Source organism: Ovis canadensis, chromosome 6 (genome assembly GCF_042477335.2).
Source record: "Ovis canadensis isolate MfBH-ARS-UI-01 breed Bighorn chromosome 6, ARS-UI_OviCan_v2, whole genome shotgun sequence".
NCBI lineage: Eukaryota > Metazoa > Chordata > Mammalia > Artiodactyla > Bovidae > Ovis > Ovis canadensis.
In genome coordinates, this window is record NC_091250.1 from 133,275,361 (window position 1) to 133,291,832 (window position 16,472).

At 63.9% G+C, this 16,472-nt stretch overlaps 2 protein-coding genes and 1 long non-coding RNA gene across 10 annotated transcripts; 2 read left to right on the forward strand and 1 right to left on the reverse strand.

The window, feature by feature from the left end:
- Positions 1-557: 557 nt before the first annotated feature.
- On the reverse strand, positions 558-11,384 carry TACC3 (transforming acidic coiled-coil containing protein 3). 7 transcript variants are annotated; one of them, XM_069594928.1, is made up of 17 exons: positions 11,180-11,384; positions 10,424-10,677; positions 8,741-8,903; positions 8,430-8,572; positions 6,172-7,062; positions 5,643-5,697; positions 5,376-5,520; positions 4,194-4,246; positions 3,878-3,966; positions 3,579-3,783; positions 3,308-3,412; positions 2,848-2,924; positions 2,319-2,362; positions 1,762-1,922; positions 1,139-1,245; positions 895-1,015; positions 558-772 (listed from the first exon to the last, which is right to left on the reverse strand). In XM_069594928.1, the coding sequence occupies exons 3-17, from the start codon at positions 8,900-8,902 to the stop codon at positions 707-709; spliced, it is 2,424 nt and encodes an 807-aa protein (XP_069451029.1). In that variant the 5' UTR covers position 8,903; positions 10,424-10,677; positions 11,180-11,384; the 3' UTR covers positions 558-706. The 7 variants fall into 7 exon arrangements, with proteins under 7 accessions (XP_069451029.1, XP_069451030.1, XP_069451031.1 ...); XM_069594929.1 differs by having other exon boundaries at positions 3,579-3,780; positions 11,180-11,210; XM_069594930.1 differs by lacking the exon at positions 11,180-11,384 and having other exon boundaries at positions 3,579-3,657.
- On the forward strand, positions 10,339-15,492 carry TMEM129 (transmembrane protein 129, E3 ubiquitin ligase). Of its 2 annotated transcripts, none has more exons than XM_069594934.1 (4): positions 10,339-11,348; positions 12,726-13,200; positions 13,680-13,839; positions 13,970-15,492. In XM_069594934.1, exons 1-4 carry the CDS (start codon positions 10,826-10,828, stop codon positions 14,216-14,218), a joined length of 1,407 nt encoding a protein of 468 aa, XP_069451035.1. In that variant the 5' UTR covers positions 10,339-10,825; the 3' UTR covers positions 14,219-15,492. The 2 variants fall into 2 exon arrangements, 1 of the variants encoding a protein (XP_069451035.1); XR_011257916.1 differs by having other exon boundaries at positions 10,953-11,348; positions 13,343-13,839.
- Positions 11,386-12,658, forward strand: LOC138442803 (uncharacterized). The gene is made up of 3 exons (XR_011257917.1): positions 11,386-11,562; positions 11,978-12,158; positions 12,510-12,658. It is a non-coding gene; the product is annotated as an uncharacterized lncRNA (long non-coding RNA).
- Positions 15,493-16,472: the final 980 nt, after the last annotated feature.

Below are 16,472 nucleotides of genomic sequence, written 5' to 3' on the forward strand. Positions count from 1 at the left end.
GAAGATGCGCTCAGCCTCTCCCGGGGAGCAGGCCCCTGGCCCTGGGGGTGCAGACTCTGAGCCTTTCCTCCGTCAGGAGCGTTGAATGTCTGGCAGGGCTCTGCAGGGAGACCCCCTGCTGTGGAGACCCCTTGCCCGTGAGTTTCCACGCACGGCGTCTTCCTGGGTCTCAGGAGACTGGGGGCTTCCAGCCAGGAGGGGGGCAGCTGGGAACTGCCGGTCATGACACCCCCCACCCCTGTGAACGTCCCACTGCGGGGCCGGCAGCCCTCACCGGGACCCAGAGCCGACCCCTGCCGCGGCTGCCTTTCTTCCACGAAGGCACTGGTCTGCGAGACCTGTGGTTGATGCAGACAGCGTCCACCCCAGCACCACGTGGCTGGCCAGGGGGACTGGGGGACTGGGCCCCGCTCAGCCGACACCCAGGAGGTGCTGGTGGCTGGCCGGGCAGCTGCGAGGTGCGGGCAGGGACGGAGAGAAGGCATCGAAGGGACAGCGACTGTGGTCAGATCAGCCAGAAACTGCCCCTTTAATGAAGGCCAGGACAGCTCTATTGCTTAGATTTAAGAGAAACTTTATTTAGTTTTTTCCGAAAGCAACCTAGTTTAAAAACAAACTGAAATAAGAATCGATGTCAATAGAGAAGGAAAACCTAGACAGACACACACACACACAGAGGGAAGACAGCAAGGTCAGGGCTGCCGGGTCAGATTCTCTTCATCTTGGAGATGAGGTCGTCACAGATCCTGGTCAGCTCATCATTCTCCTTAGTCTGAAGAGGAGAGTTGCGCCCCTGGGTTTCCCGCAGTGCCTGGAGCCTGGCGCCCCCGAGCCTTCCTGAGCTGCGAGGGCTGCCCACCCCCGCCCCTGCTGGCCTAGGGACCCTGCGCCCACCTTCTGCTCCACCACCTTCTCCAGGGAGTGGACACGCATCTGCTCTTTCCTCAGGACCGCCTGCAGCGCCAGAGCGTCCGTCTGGGCCTTGCTGCGCACCTGGGCGATCTCCTCGCTTGCCCTGGAGCAGCAGAGGGCCTGGCTGAGCCGCAGGCGGGCCAGACGCCCCTAGGCTCCTGCTCGCCCGCGTCCCCGAGCCCCGCGCCCCCATCCTGACCCCACCGAGCACCGCCTCCCCACGCACTGCTGGAGCTTCTCCTCCGCCTGGGCCTTCAGCGCCTGGTACTTCTGGGCCTCCTTCTCCACCCTCTCTATGTAATCCTCGACACACTTCTTCAGAGACTCTTCGTTCTGGGAGGAAGATGGACACTGAGCCCTGAGCCGAGGCCCAGCTCTTTGGGGGTTCGTGGAGCAGCCGTAGAAAAGGCCACGTGGGAGCAGCCCGCCTGTTTCCCTGCAGACAGCCCAGGCCTCCCTGCCCGCCCCTCAGGGCCCTGCCACGGGGGCTCTGTCCAGGCACTGTGGGGGAACCTGGGTCAGGCACCAGGCCCTGGAACAGCCTGTCTCGTTCCCCGAGCCCCAGGCTCTGGGGGCTGGGTGCCCTGCCGCGTGGCGGTGGGGACAGCGCAGCAACCAGCACAGGCCCGCAGTCTCCGCGAAGGCCCACACGGACGCCTCGAGGGCACCGTGTCCTGTTGCAGGTGACAAGCCAAGAGCCCAGGGTGCAGGCAGAGGCAGGGCTGAGCCAGGCCCCACCTGCGGGCCTGCCTCTCGCTTCTTGCCAGGCTCCGCACCGGGGCTATGCTCAGCCCCTCCTCCTGCAGGGCCCCCGCCCCTCCCCGGGCCCCAGGCTGGCCCAGCACCCACCGTGCGGTAGCCTTCGATCACCTCCTTCTGCTTCTCAAACCGCTTAAAGAGGTCGGAGAAAGACTTCTCCATGGAGTGCAGGTCGGCCGCCAGCTGCGCTTTCTCCTTCAGGACCTTCTGCATTTCGGCCTTGGCGAGCTCCTTCTGTTTCTGAGATTCCTCTGGAGGAGAGACCAGCACCTCGGATTGGCGGGCGGCAGGGTGTCTGCCTCTCTCGGGACCTCCCAGGGCGGACCCTTAGGGCTCCAAATGCCCAGAAAACAGCTGTCTCCTTAACACCAGCTCCGCCCAGAAACCAAGGCAGCTGGCAGTGAGCCCAGGCCTGTCCCACACTCGGGGCTTCCAGCCTGGACACGGCTAGTGCCCAATGTCCACGGAGGCTGCCGGGGGACACACAGCCCCCAGGGCAGGGTGGACACTGCAGCGTCAGGGAAGGGACCCAACCTGCCCGCTGCGTTGCCACCCCCACCCCTGATGCAGGGGGCAGGGGGCAGGGGGCAGGGGGCAGGGGGCAGGGGGCAGGGGGCAGGGGGCAGGGGGCAGGGGGCGGCACTCACCCATCACCTGGTAGACAGTCCCCTCAAAGCTGTCCATGATCTTCCTGTGGGAGGAGAGTGGAGGGGTGGGAGGAGAGTGGAGGGGTGGGAGGAGAGTGGAGGGGTGGGAGGAGAGTGGAGGGGTGGGAGGAGAGTGGAGGGGTGGGAGGAGAGTGGAGGGGTGGGAGGAGAGTGGAGGGGTGGGAGGAGAGTGGAGGGGTGGGAGGAGAGTGGAGGGGTGGGAGGAGAGTGGAGGGGTGGGAGGAGAGTGGAGGGGTGGGAGGAGAGTGGAGGGGTGGGAGGAGAGTGGAGGGGTGGGAGGAGAGTGGAGGGGTGGGAGGAGAGTGGAGGGGTGGGAGGAGCCGAGCGCCCGCGCCCGCGCCCGCGCCCGCGCCCGCGCCCGCGCCCGCGCCCGCGCCCGCGCCCGCGCCCGCGCCCGCGCCCGCGCCCGCGCCCGCGCCCGCGCCCGCGCCCGCGCCCGCGCCCGCGCCCGCGCCCGCGCCCGCGCCCGCGCCCGCGCCCGCGCCCGCGCCCGCGCCGCCGCCCTCACCCCATCTCCAGGAGCCTCTCCTGCAGCGCCGCGCACTTGCCCCGCAGCACCTCGTTCTCCTTCTGCTTGGCCTCCACCTGCGTGGCCACACGCCCGCGTTGGCCCAGGGCCGCTCCCCGCGCTGATGTCTCCCGCCCCACTTGGTGGACGCCCTGCGCGGGGGACGCTTCCCAGCACGGGAGGGGCGGGGCGGGGCGGGGCAGCCTGAGGCGGGTGGGAGGTGCTGGGCGCCGCAGGGTCCAGCCCAGGCCTCCACCACCTTAGACAGCGCCCCGGCCTCGTCCCCTCACCAGTGAGGAGGCTGGGGGGCGCTCTCCCGGGACGGCGCAGACCCTCATGCTACGGGTTCCATGACACACGTGGGGGCGGAAACAGGACGCCCGGCTGCCGGACCGCCCGGTTCTGGCGCAGTGAGTGGAGCCTGTGATGCTGCCCACCCCCGCCCCGCCCGCATGCTCACCGCCAAGTCCAGGTCCTTCTGGCTGTACTGCAGCACGTCCACGATCGGCCCCACCGGCAGCAGTGGAGCCCCGGGTCCGAGGGCACACGGAGGCGGGCCAGGCATCTGCGGGAGAGACCGGCAGGGCCGTGAGCTCCTCTGCGTGGCCCTCCACCCCCCGGTTCCCCACAGCGCGGCGCGGCCAGAGGCAGTGCGTCGGCCCCCAGCCACCCCGTGAGGCCGGGCCCTTAGTATACACCTGTCTCTAAAGCAGAGGAGAGGAGGCACTTACAGGGACGCCAGGGGCTCCTGGGAAGTCCAGGTCGAGCAGCTGGGCCTCCGGAGGGCTTCCAGAGGGAGGCGCGTCCACACTGTGAGCACAGAGACCGGGAGAGAAGCTGCCCGCCGTCTGCATGAGCCCGGGGCACTCCTCGGAGGTCAGAAGGCCCGTGCTCGGGACAGGTGGGCCCCGCGGCCCGTCAGGCTGCCCGCCGCTGCTGTGGGCACACAGGAGCACGCCTGCTCACCAAATGGGCCCCCAGGCGGGCCCAGCCCCCGCCCCTGCCTGCCCCTGCCACCAGTGGGGCGTACCTGCTGGGTGCCAGCCTCCGGGGACTGTCCTGCAGGAGCGGGTCGAAGTTAAGGTACAGTGACTGCTTCCTCAGGGCTGACTCTTTAAACTAAGAGGGGGGGCTGGGTCAGCAGTCTCCCCAGCGTGCCTGCCCCATCCCTCGGGGGAGCCCAGCCCGCAGGAGATGCCTCTGGGGCCTGAGCCAAGTGGTCTGGGGGCTGGGGGCAGGAATGCGCTGGGAAGAGTGGCTGCAGCAAAGGGCCGGGGGTGACGCCGCCTCTAGGGACGCAGAGCCTGCTCCCAGGCAGCGGGGCCGCAGCAATGCTGGGTACTCACCGAGGATGCTCCAAACTGCTCCAGGTAGTCCACCTCGGCCCCTGCGCCTAGGACTGAGAGGAGGGTCAGCAGCCACCCCCTGCCCGCCACAGGCTGCCTGCCCCCCATGGGCCTCAGTGAGGCAAGGCCAGGTCAGCCGTGTGCCCCCCAGCCTGGCACTTGGCTGTGCCCAGCACAGCACCCCTCCCCAGGCACCAAGTGTTCTTTGCTGTAGAGCAGGGTTGCTCAGGGTGCCTGGGGCTGGAGGGTTCGGGGGCGTCACAGAAATGTTCCCTGGGGGCCAGGTCGCCCTGGTTGAGAACCGCCACGGAGGAGTTCTTTACTATCTGATAGTCTGAAATCTGCTTAAAATCCCAAGGGTGGCTGATGCATAGACAAAGATTTAAAGCTGACACCAGGAGCCCGAGCGGCGCAGAGCGAGCTGGGGTTGAGCGTGGACGTCTGCACCCCTGAAGACGCCATCGAGAGAGTGAAGGCAGCCTCTGCAAGCCACGTGCCTGAGGAGCAGCTCTTCTCTGGATCATATTAGAGTCGCAACAGCGTGACAACAAAAATAGTCCGAGTAAAACCAGGCAAAGAACCTGAGCATAGGAAGGTCAGGAGCACGAGCGCCGCTCAGCATCAGGGAGCAAACCTACCACGCAGCCACAGCCCGGACCTCAGACCCCGCGGAACCAGGCTGGGCCCCCGCCCAGAGACAGACAGCAGTGCACGCGCTCCGGGCAGCTCGTGCACGCGCTCCGGGCAGCTCGTCCCCGAGGGCCAGAGCAGCAGTGGAAGGAGACGAGGCGCCATCCACAGCGGGGGCGCTGCTCGGCCAGGAGAGAAGCCCCGACTCACCCTGACCCGAGGCAGAGCGCCATCAACAGGAAGGGACACGTGACGCCAGGGCCCCTGGGGCAGAGGGAGGCTCCTCCCGGCTCCCAGCCCCGCTGGCACGGTGAGGACCCCACAGAGAGCCCCCCAGAGACCCTCGGCCCGTGCCCTGCCTGCCTCAGGGCTGGGGTCTTCACGGGACGGAGACCCGCGAGCTCTCCTGCCCTGAAAGGCCCTGGCTGCACTAAGGCGGCTCAGCCTGTCTCTGGGGGCGGGTGGCTCCCCCTCTCCAGGGACCTCGGTTCGTACAGCCCTCCCGGCTCGGCGGCCTGCTGCCTCCCGCGCTGAGGACGGACGACCACATACCCTCCGCGGGGTCCCGGAACTGCTCCCCACTCAGGTCCAGGGTGGGCTCCGGCTCGCTCTCGGTGGGGGGTGGGTGTGCAGTCTGTGGCTTGCTGCTTGGGCTGCTGAGGGGCGCCGACCCCCCTGAAGAGCCTGTGGTCCCCCCCTAAAAGGGAGGTGGGGTCACTGCAGGGCTGGCCGAAACAAGGGGAGCAGGGGAGCAGCGTGCCCTCCCCACCAGCCTCCCTCCGCCAGCGGCGCCCGCAGGCGTGGTGGCCGCGCCCGTACCTCGCCCGCTGCTTCTGGCGTCCTCGTCCCGGGTGTGTCATCTGAGCACGCCGGCCTGAAGAGACGGGGTCAGCAGGGCCTGAGCCCACGCCCAGCTCCGAGCTGCTGGGGTCCTGCGACCCCTCCCCTAGAAGCCAGGCTCAGGGCCGCATCGGGGGCCCCCACAAAGCCGTCCCGCCCAACCTTGCCTGCACAAGAATCACGCTCCTCAGGAGTGGGCAAACAGCCCTGAGGTCGTTTCAACTCAAGTAAAAGCAAAAGTAAGTGAATCCTATGGCTGCTGGGAAATGGCAACAGAAGCCCGCCCGGGAGGCTGAGGCCCACGCTCAGCATCGAGCCCACCCCTGGGAGCGGGTGGTGGGAGGCCGAGGCGCAGACGGCCCTCCTGGACTACACGAGCACCCCACCTGTCCCCAGGGTGCCCGCAGTGAAGGGATGCTCCCCTGCTGGTCCCCAGGGCCCCCACCTGGGGGACACGCGACATCTCTGGTCTCACGCCTGCCCTGGAGGACCACCAGCCCGTGCTCACCGGCTCAGAGACAAGGCCTCTGCGGCCTGGCCGCTCTGCAGGTGCTCCGGGGGCCGGGCCTCTCCACTGTCTGTGGCCGGGTTACAGTCTGGGTCGTCCGGCTCATCCCTGCTTGGGCCGTCGGACTCACGGAGAGCGAGCTCGCAACCCTTGTCCGCCTCCAGGGGGGCCTTTCCGGGCCTCGCCTCTGGTCTCCTTGAGGGGGGCTTGAGACCCAGGACCTTCCCTCGTTTCCGCAGTGGGGGCGACCTTTTGCTGGTGGCGTCGGAGAAGTCGAACTCCAGCCGGACGGGGCCACTCCTCAGAGAGCCAGCGGCCTGGCCACAGGCCTCCTCCCCCTGAGCACCGGGGCGTGTGGCCCCTGCAGCCTCTCTGGGGCCAGTCAGGGCCGTGTCCTCGCGGCCGGTGGCGTCCACGGAGCCCGCTGGGGCCGCCCCAGGCAGGCCCACGAGGGGTTTTTCTCCAGGGTGGGCACCAGAGGGCGAGGTGGGCCCAGTCTGGGGACCAGGGATCCCCTCCAAGTCTCCTTCCGTAGTGCTGAGTGGGTCCTCTGCCACGTCCTGGGACGCCACCCTGGGGGGCTGTTCTGGAGCCGAGGGCCCGAAGGGCATGCTCTCCTCTGAGGGCCGAGGGTGGACGTGCTCCTCCTGGGTGCACTCAGGGCTGCCGGGCGCTGGTCCTCGGGAGGCCTCGGGGTTTTCAACACTCTCTGGTATCTGGGAAGAGTTTGAGGGGCCCAGGCTGACCAGGGGAGCTGAGGGGGGCCCACCAGGAGGCTGGTCTTCGGAGGCTGGTCTCATGCCCTCTGAAGGTGGCTCGGCGTTGACCAGTACTGGCTTCTGGAGAATTCCATGGGTCGTTTTGGTGTCTGTTTCCTTGGTGAACTGTTGACTTTTCAGAAAACAAACTTAGTTAACACTAACGGACCAGTTAGGACTTTAGTTAGATTTTAGTCCATGTGAAAACATTAACTAAATACAAAAATAAGAAGCATTGCGTCAACGCCCTCCTTGGGACCAGCTTTCACAAGAACATTCCCACAAGTCATTGCTGGCTGGCCCCGGAGACGCAGGGGACAAGAGCAGAAACCCGACCAACGGCGGTCAGAGCTGGGCTTCCCCGCAGCAGCCCATTTCCCCCTTCCGGCTGGGGACCGCTGTGTCATCAGGGAGAGTCAGTGCACGCGAGGCTCAGGCTCCCCACTGGCGAGGAAGGCCAGGTGGAGGCCGTGGCCTTCAGGAGAAGCAGGACCCCAGCTCCCCGCAGCTGGAGCGGCTCAGAGCTGGCGCCTCAGTAGCCTGGCCTCCCTCTCTGTGGGCTCTGATGAGCAGACAGTATTCGAGTCACTCTACTCTCATTCAGCTGAAAAGCAGTGAGGAGACCTGGGTGGAGGGGATTCAGGTGCGAGGAATTTCCACCCAAGGGGAGGTGGGAATGCAGCCCAGGGATGTCTTATGTGAGTGAGGTGAAGGGTGCTCTGGAGAGATTCTGCTTTTACACCTTTCTCTGCACATCTAAAGTCAGTTTAAAAGAAAAAGCAAGCTTTAAACCATGTAAGTCGATAAAAGTCAGAATGAGGCTGACTTTTATGCTAGTGAGGCCCCTTCCCACGCTGGATTCTGTGGGTCCCTTGGGGGCACTCAGTGGGTCCCTTGGGGGCACTAACTGGGTAAATTCAGCCTAATTTGGGGTGAAGAGCTGCCACCAGGGTCCCCGTCTCTAGAAAGAGGCAGGAAAGCCTGGGTGTTCACTGAGCTGACCGCCACACCCAGCCAAACACCTAATGGCAGGTGAGGCTGCAAAGACGCTCCTGCTGGTCAAAGTCAAGTGTTTCCAATCTGATTCATCAAACTGGATCACCCAACAGACAGCTCCTATGCCTTTAGCAACAAGGCCTGTCCGTAAGCCCTCTCCCAGGCTTGCTGCTGAGCACAGGAGATTCCCCAAGAGTGCTAACACAGCTGCAGAGCACCCCCTTTGGAGAGTCCGCCAGGGCACTTCATGAAGTTAGAGGAACAGAAACCAATCCATCTGCTGGCAAGAGCCCAACAGAGGAGCTGAATGTGGAGTCTGTGCCTCTGCCGTCCCATTACTCACTTTTCCAGCAACAAATGGTTTCTGAGGTGCTTTGGGCCACGCAGGACACACAGCAGAGCCCAGGAGGAGCCTAACCGGGTGTGGCAGGCTCTGCGAACAGAGCTTTTCTGCTGAATCCCGGAGGCTTCCGACACCAGTACGTCAGACAACCCCACACTTACTTCTCTTTCTGGGTGTAGATTTGATGGCAGTTTCCTAACCCAGTGGGGTCACCCAGAGCAAAACAGGCTTCGAGCTTGCTGCCCACGCTGGGACTTAAGATCCTGTGTGTCTGTGGGTCCCGCAGAGGTGTCTGAAAAGTCACCTGTTGGGGAGAGAAGAGGGCACCTGCTCAATAATTCAAGTCTTTGACGCCCCTCTGGCAGCACCGTGCCCTGCCTGGGCAGCGCAGTAAGTTGCCAGCAAAGCAGGTGCCAGGGCGACCTCTCGTGGGACACACGGCGGATCGAACGCAGGGGCCCAGCGTGCTCACCTTCACAGCTTTGGCTGTGCTCTTCGGGGGCACATTCTCTTTCTGTGACAGACGGAGAACAGATGATCTTCCGGTAAGTTCCGGTGGTGAAAACAGGAAGTCGCAGTTTTCTGTACTTTTGTCACCAGTGACATTTCCGTCACTGAAGATATGCAGACTCATTCTGGAAAAGCGGGCAGTTGGGTGTCAGGCGGGCAGTGACGCTCATAGGCGACAGCGACAGGGCTGACCCATGGTGCTGCAGGGAGATGTCCCCCTTCGGCACAGGTGGGTCAGACCTCAGGCAGTGTGTCTTCTGCCAGGCAGTCCCCATCTTGCTCCAAAGGAGCTGCCACCTCCCAGGAGTAAGAGCCAGAGGAGCCTTCAGCTAATAGGGCAGGAGGGAAGGCTCAGGTGATTAAAACAACTTGAACTTTGTGGGTAAAAGTTCAGAGACAGATAAGGGCTGATCTGTGATGAAACTGAAGCGGCAGAGGAAGCCTGGGCCCCTCCATCAAGTGGAGCAGCCTCCCAGTTCGTGGACAGAAACGCAATAGGGCCCAGCAGCATGGCCGAGGAGGAGGTGGAGAAGGCAGCAGGCAGCAGGTGTGGAGTCACCTGTGGGGAGCTGAGTGTCTCCACCAGGGGCCTCCAATCAGGCCCAGGGGTTCCAGGGGAGTCTCATTCCTCCTTCCCGAGGCCCTCACGATGGTCAGTGGCATGGCACTCCCAACTGAGGAGTCACCAGAGGACTGGGCATTTGCCTCGTGGGGGCACTACAGGTACTCGCTGGCGGTGGGGACCCTGGGGACTGTGGTTGAGGAGGCCAGGTGGCTGAGGCACGGGAGAAAGGGTGGCTTTTAAAAGAGGGGAGGTCAGGGTGACAGGCCACCTCGAAGGGCTTGGGGGTAGGGGCTGCCTGTGGACGACAAGAGGGGTAGGAGGGAAGCGGGGAGGGGGGTGGGGTCAGAGGCTCTGGCACTGGGCCAGGGGGCGTGGTCAGCCCCTCTTGGCATCGGGCTCACACACTGCGTCCGGAGACGGGAAAGATGAGCCTGAGCTAGGGGCCACTCACTCTTGAGGTTTAGCCTGAACAACTGGGTAAACAGGGGAGGGGGGGCTGCAGGACACAGGACGGAGAGCAGACAGGACGCCTTTTTGGCAGACCTCCTCCTTGCCCTGGGGAAAGTGGGAGAACAATGACGGCAGCCTTCCGGAGTTTGGCTTCTGCTAATGACGAGGGCTTCTGCTCAAGAGGAGGGGTCTTTTGAGAAGAGGAGGGCTGGCCGGGGAGGCGGGGAGGGACTGGCGACCTAGGGTGAGGGGGGTCTGCCGAATCCGGTGCGGCAGGAGTCGGCGATGGGTCCGGGTGGGGCTGGACCCAGAGGGGCGGGGATCGGGAGGCCAGCGCTGGGCGCAGGGCAGCGAGCGCGCGTGGACTCAGGCTCGGAATCACCGGGCGTCCCGGGAGGCGGGGGTGGGAGCCCATCTGCTCTGCTCCCGGTTGCGGCCGGGCCGGCGGAGTGAGGGACGGCGGGAGAACGGCCCAGACCGCGAGGAGGGCGGAGCCGGAGGCGGCCTAGGCCCCGGTCTGGGGCGGGGAGGTCGCCAGCGCGGCAGGCAGACCCAGGCCGACAAAGCCCCAAGCCCCGGCAAGAGGCAGGACCGGAGCCCCGAGCCGGGCCCCCGCCGTCGCCCCCTTACCTGTCGGCCGCCGCGCGGAGCCCAGGGTGGGAGGTGCCGAGTTCCGGAGCCCCTCTGCCCGCCGCCGATTCAAATACCGACGGTTGGCGAGCGCGGCCAATCAGCGCGTGGCTGGGGCGGGGCGCGGGGCGCCGACAGCCAATGGGAGGCAGAACGCCAGCCCACGCCTACTAGGAGGTTTCGTTTCCGGGGCGAGGGCACGCTGGGCGCGGCGGTCGCCGGATTCCTCAGTAAAGGCGGTTCTCCTGACGCGCCTAGAGGGGAGGCCGCACGCGGGTGGACGGTGACTGCGGAGCCCGCCGTCTCCCAGGAATCCCGGGCTTTGGTGCGGACGCGCCTGAGCTGCGCGGAAATTAGGGCCCGAGAGCCTCTCCCCCGAGTCTCAGTTTCCCCAGCTGGCCAATGGGATCGAGTGCAGCGCCGCCCCCAAGCGGGTCGTGGGGGAAGAGCCAAACCCTCGCGAGAACTGTAGGGGCGGCTCGCGATGTGTGTGTGTGTGGGGGGGGGGTGTCGAACGAGGGGCTCGAGAACTTCATTTCCCAAAATACTCCGCGGGACTCCATCTCCCAGAGCGCCCCGCGAGTGCCCCGAGGGCAGGGACTCCGTTTCCCAGAGCGCCCCGCGCCGCCGGGCGCCTACCGGACCCGGACGCTGTGGCCGGTTCGCTACGCTGGGTGGCGGGCCTCGCCGGGCCGGTTTCCCGGCGGCGACGGCGGCGCGATGGACAGCCCTGAGGTCACCTTCACGCTGGCCTACCTGGTGTTCGCCGTGTGCTTCGTGTTCACCCCCACCGAGTTCCACTCGGCCGGGCTCACGGTGCAGAACCTGCTGTCGGGCTGGCTGGGCAGCGAAGACGCCGCCTTCGTGCCCTATCACCTGCGCCGCACGGCCGCCACGCTGCTGTGCCACTCGCTGCTGCCCCTCGGTGAGCCGGGCGCCGACCTCCGGAACCCGGAGCGGGAGGGACGGGGGGCGGGGTCCCGTGCTGGAGAGCCGAGGCTGCGAGGGGAGCGCCCGTGTGCTCGGGGAAGTGCTGCCCCTTGCAGGTACCCGGCGGAGAGGCGAGCTCAGAACCCTGGGGAAGGGGGTGCTCTGCTCACTGGGGCAAGTGGTGAGCTGGCTCTCGGCGGACAGGTCAGGTATGAGTTAACTGATGCCCCTAGGGGTGGCCTGTTCCAATCTCTTTGGAAGGTGGGTGCGGGAAAGGCAGGCAGAGAGGGTGACGGCAGTCGAGTGTCATTTCCGCCTCCAGTAGATCTTCCTGACCCAGGGATCGAACCCGCATCTCCTGCATTGGCAGGCAGGATCTTTGCCACTGAACACTAGGGAAGGCCCCCACCCTCACCCCTACCCTTTAAAAAATATATAATTTTATTCACGGGTGTGCTGGGTCTTCGTTGTTGCCCGAGGTCTTTCTCTAGTCGCGTGGGAGATACTCTGTTGCAAGCCTTAAAGCGCGCAGATTCCAGTAGTTGTGGCACCGGGCTTAGTTGCTCTGCAGCATGTGGGATCTTCCGGGCCCAGAAATCAAACCCATGTCCTCCGCGTTGGCAGGCCGATTCTTAACCGCTGCACGGCCTGGGAAGTCCTAGAGAAGCACGGCCTGGGAAGTCCTAGAGAAGCCCTTTTGGAACTTCAGAGAAGTGTTGTTTATTGCCACATGAGTTACTTATCATGTATCAGTTTGATCAATAGCATTTATTACTATTTTTGCAACTTCAAACCCTTCCTGCAGGTCAGTATCCACGTTATTAACTTTGATATGCAAATTGGCCCCCATCTGGCCACCAGGGGCCTGGAGCTGGCTCCCATGTCCCTTGCTCTTGTCACTGTTTGTTTACTGTCTGGTCCACGACGTCCCGGTTCTGGGAAGGGCCATACTCTGGTCTGCTTCCTCAGAGTAGGTGGGACCCAGAGGCTGAGATCCAGTCCCAAGACGGCCTGTGGGCAGCTCTGCATTGGGTGACACCATATCCTTGTGCTTATTTTTGCTTTTCTAGGATTTTCTCATTTTATTTCCTCTACTCATATGTGGTTTTACAAAGCTAAAGTAGTAAGATGAGAATGTTTTCTGCTCACTGGACAGGTACTCAGTTGAGTCAGCTATGGAGCTGGACAAGGCCCACCTGCCCTGGGGTACCACGGCCTTGCCCTGGGAGCTGACCGTGGCAGAGAGCCAGATCCAAGGCTGGGGATTAAAGGAAGAGGCCTCCCCCAGTCCCACCAAGGGATAGGGTCAGTACTGGGGAGGCTGGCAGCCGGGCAGTCCCAACCTCTGCTGAAGCTTGCCCGTCCCTTTTAGGCTACTATGTGGGCATGTGCTTTGCAGCCTCGGAAAAGCAGCTCTACTACCCCAGCCAGACCCCGGAGACCTGGCGGGCCTTCCTCCTGCTAGCGTTGATGCTGCCCACCATCACCTGCACCCTGATCTACTACTGGTCCCGGGACCGGTGGGCCCGCCACCCCCTGGCCCGCACCCTGGCCCTCTATGCCCTCCCACGGTCGGGCTGGCGGGCTGTGGCTTCCTCCGTGAACACGGAGTTCCGGCGGATTGACAAGTTTGCCACCGGGGTGCCGGGTGCCCGTGTGGTCGTGACGGACACGTGGGTGATGAAGGTGACCGCGTACCGCGTGCACGTGGCCCAGCAGCAGGACGTGCACCTGACCCTGATGGAGGCCCAGCAGCACGACCTCTCCCCAGACTCACATCTGCCCGTGCAGCTGCTCACCATCCGCGTGGCCAGCGCCAACCCTGCCGTGCAGGCCTTCGACATCCGGTAGGCGGGCCTGCGGCTGGGGCCGCTGGGGTGGTGCACCCTTGGTCTGCTCTTGGTGTTGCTCAGGGGCCGGGGTGGGTGGGAGCTGGTCCTTCTGGAGTGCCCCTCCCTCAGGTCCTTTGCGTTTCCTCTTTCTTCCCAGCCTGCTCTGAGCTGTCTTCCCGGCGCCTCGGCGGGAGCACACGGGGGGTGTCTGGGGGCCACTGTATGGGACAGATGCTGGGTGGCTCCCTCAGCCCTGAGCCTGGGCCGGGGCCGAGGTGCTCCTGTCTAGTTCAGGCTGTGGCAGGCCTGCCCGCCCCTCCTGGACCCGTCTTGGGCCTGAACCTGCCGAGGGCCAGGCTCTCTGCTACAGTTCTCCCACCCTCCGGGCCCCTCCGCATGTCCCAAGGAGAGGCCCATGGGCAGCACTGGGCCAGTGGGCTCTGGACCCACGGCCATCTCTAGTGGGCCCCGCCCAGCAGCGTCCACCTCTACAGGCTGAACTCCACGGAGTACGGCGAGCTGTGTGAGAAGCTCCGGGCGCCCATCCGCAGCGTGGCCAACGTGGTCATCCACCAGAGCCTGGGCGACCTCTTCCTGGAGACCTTCGCCTCCCTGGTGGAGGTCAACCCGGCCTACTCGGTCCCCAGCAGCCAGGTAGGGGGCTGGGCAGGGGAGGTGGGTTCCCACAGCTGGGCCGCCGTGGACCGCCTCTCCTGGGGTAGGGCAGGACCCCCGTCCCCAGGCAGCCCGGCCGAGCTCCCTCTGACCACTGGCCTGCCCGCAGGACCTGGAGGCCTGCATCGGCTGCATGCAGACCCGGGCCAGCGTGAAGCTGGTGAAACACTGCCAGGCGGCGGCCGCGGGCGAGTGCCAGCAGTGCCGCTGCCGCCCCATGTGGTGCCTCGCCTGCATGGGCAAGTGGTTCGCCAGCCGCCAGGACCCGCAGCGCCCCGACACCTGGCTGGCCAGCCGTGTGCCCTGCCCCACCTGCCGCGCGCGCTTCTGTATCCTGGACGTGTGCGCCGTGCGCTGAGCCCCCTGGGGGGACCCTGCGGCTGCCTCCAGGGGAAGACGGGCCTCTGGGCCCTCCTCGGCGCTGCTGTGGGCAGATCTTCGGTGCAGCGACTCACTGGTGCCCCGAGGCTGCGGAAGGGCCTGGCTGCGGTTTCGGCAGAACCTTCCTCCTGAAGTTCCGTCCCTGGCAGTGGGGTGGTCTTCAGCACCTCTGCCTCCTTCACTCTCTGTTCCTCCGACCAGGGGTCAGTGCTGGGCATGCAGAGCATGGTGTCGGGTCCATCTCCAGAGCATTCTGTGGCCCCCGAGCTGTGTTCTGGGCGACCCCTTGGTCTGCCCCAGATGACCCTAACCTAGCCGCTTGCCTTAAATGTATGGGGCACAAAAGTCTGAACTGCTCCTCAGTTATACGACAGACTTGGATTTGTCTATGACTGCAGTCTGTCACGCTTACGCTGCCAGGCTGGCCGCTGGCCCTGCGGCATGGGCGCCCTCCCCACGAGGCTGCTCTGAAGACCCAGTGCAGAGCCTGGCGGTGGAGGGCACGAGCATTGCCCAGGGCCTCCTGGTGACCGCAGCCAGCCGAGGGCGCCCTCCTGGGTGGGGTGGCCCCCATCTGCCCCCTACCCAGAGATGCCTTGGGCTTTCCATCAGGGCCTGTTTTCACCTGCCTTTCCCTTGGCCGAGTGCATGTGGGGCTGCCCACCCCTTTGAGGGGCCTGTGGCCATGTGCCTTCTGGTGCTCCCATGAGTCCAGGGAATGGGCTGTCTCAGACTCCTGGTTGCCCAGCGACATCTTGTATCCAGACAGCAAGATTGTGGGGACCCAGCGTGAGGCTCCCCACAGGCCCACCCGCTTCAGAAGGGGAGTGCCTGGCAGTCAGGGAGATGACAGCTGCCTCCCCAATTCTGGATGGTGAGGTGGAGGGCAGGGGGAAGTGCTGGGCTCCGGGGTACAGCTTTGAATGGGGCTGTTGGAGGGGCCCTGAGCCTCCTAAACGTGGTCCTTCTAAGCAAGTTAGATGGAATGAACTCAACCAAGGCTGCACTGAGCCCAGAGATTTGGAAGTGAGCAAGCCCAGATTCATGGTCTTCCGGGGGCACCCACAGGGGACAGCCGTCAGAAGGGCAGCCAGGAGCCATGCCCGGCCTCAGCCTGGAATTTCAAACTCTGGCAAGGGAGAGCCAGGCCTGGGGTTGTCTTTTCTACAAGAGACGGTTACTTAGTTTTATAAAGATATACCTATTGTAGCAAAGTGGTATGCTATTGAATAAAACGTTAGTATGACGTTATCAATATTTTGTTTCTCCTGATACTCAAACAACTGGGGCGAGGCCGTCTTAGAAATGGCCTCTTTATTGTGCATCTTTTCTTCAGAATAAAGGGAGGCAGACTCTTCAGGAATCTTCCCCTGATTTTCTTGCTGGGGTCTCAAAAGCTTACTTCCAGGGAGCCTTTGTGGATGGGTCCTGGAGGGTAGGGGTGGGGGGAGGGGTTAGCATACACGTGCTCCAGATGCAGGGGCCGACGTGAAGGACACTGGTGATCCAAGGTGGTGAGCCCTGCTGGGTGAGACCTGCAGCCGTGTGCTTGCTGCTGGGTCCCACGTGGAGCCTGCTGGCACAGCCGCTTGGCTGGGAGAGCTCCTCAGCAGCATAAGCTCTGTGCTCCCTTATGCTGCTGCTGGACCCTGAACATGTTTATAAAGTACACGCAACCTACTGAAAGCCAGTGGGCTGGAATTTACTTTATCTTGGAGATACTTGATTTTTTTTTTTTCATTATAGTCCTTCTCTGATAGTTTAGTCACTAAGTCATGTCTGACTCTGTGACCTCATGTGTTACCGAGTCCAAGCTCGCTCTGCTCACTGCACGGTAGGCCAGTGAATCTGGGACGAGGTGCTGAGGCAAGGAATACTTTATTCTGAGAGCCTGCTGACTGAGAAGGCGGCAGACTGTCTCAAAACAACCATGTCATTCCGGTCGGGATGCCAGATTCTCTCATAGGTCAGAGATGGGGGAGGTGACGGAACCGTAAAAAGGCCGGTAATCTTGCAAATATCTCCTAGAATTGCAAGCCTCAGGCAGGGTATATGCTAATTTCTTCCTGCCTTCTACTGGTGGACAGGGTTCTGAACAAAAGGCACTTTAGAGTCTGGCAGAGAAGCAGGGTTCTCTGAGGCAGGGTTTATGTATGATTGTCAAAACAGTTCCAGTATGGAGTGAGAATTGACTTTTCCCTAAAACATGGACTGTAGCCCGCCAGTCTCCT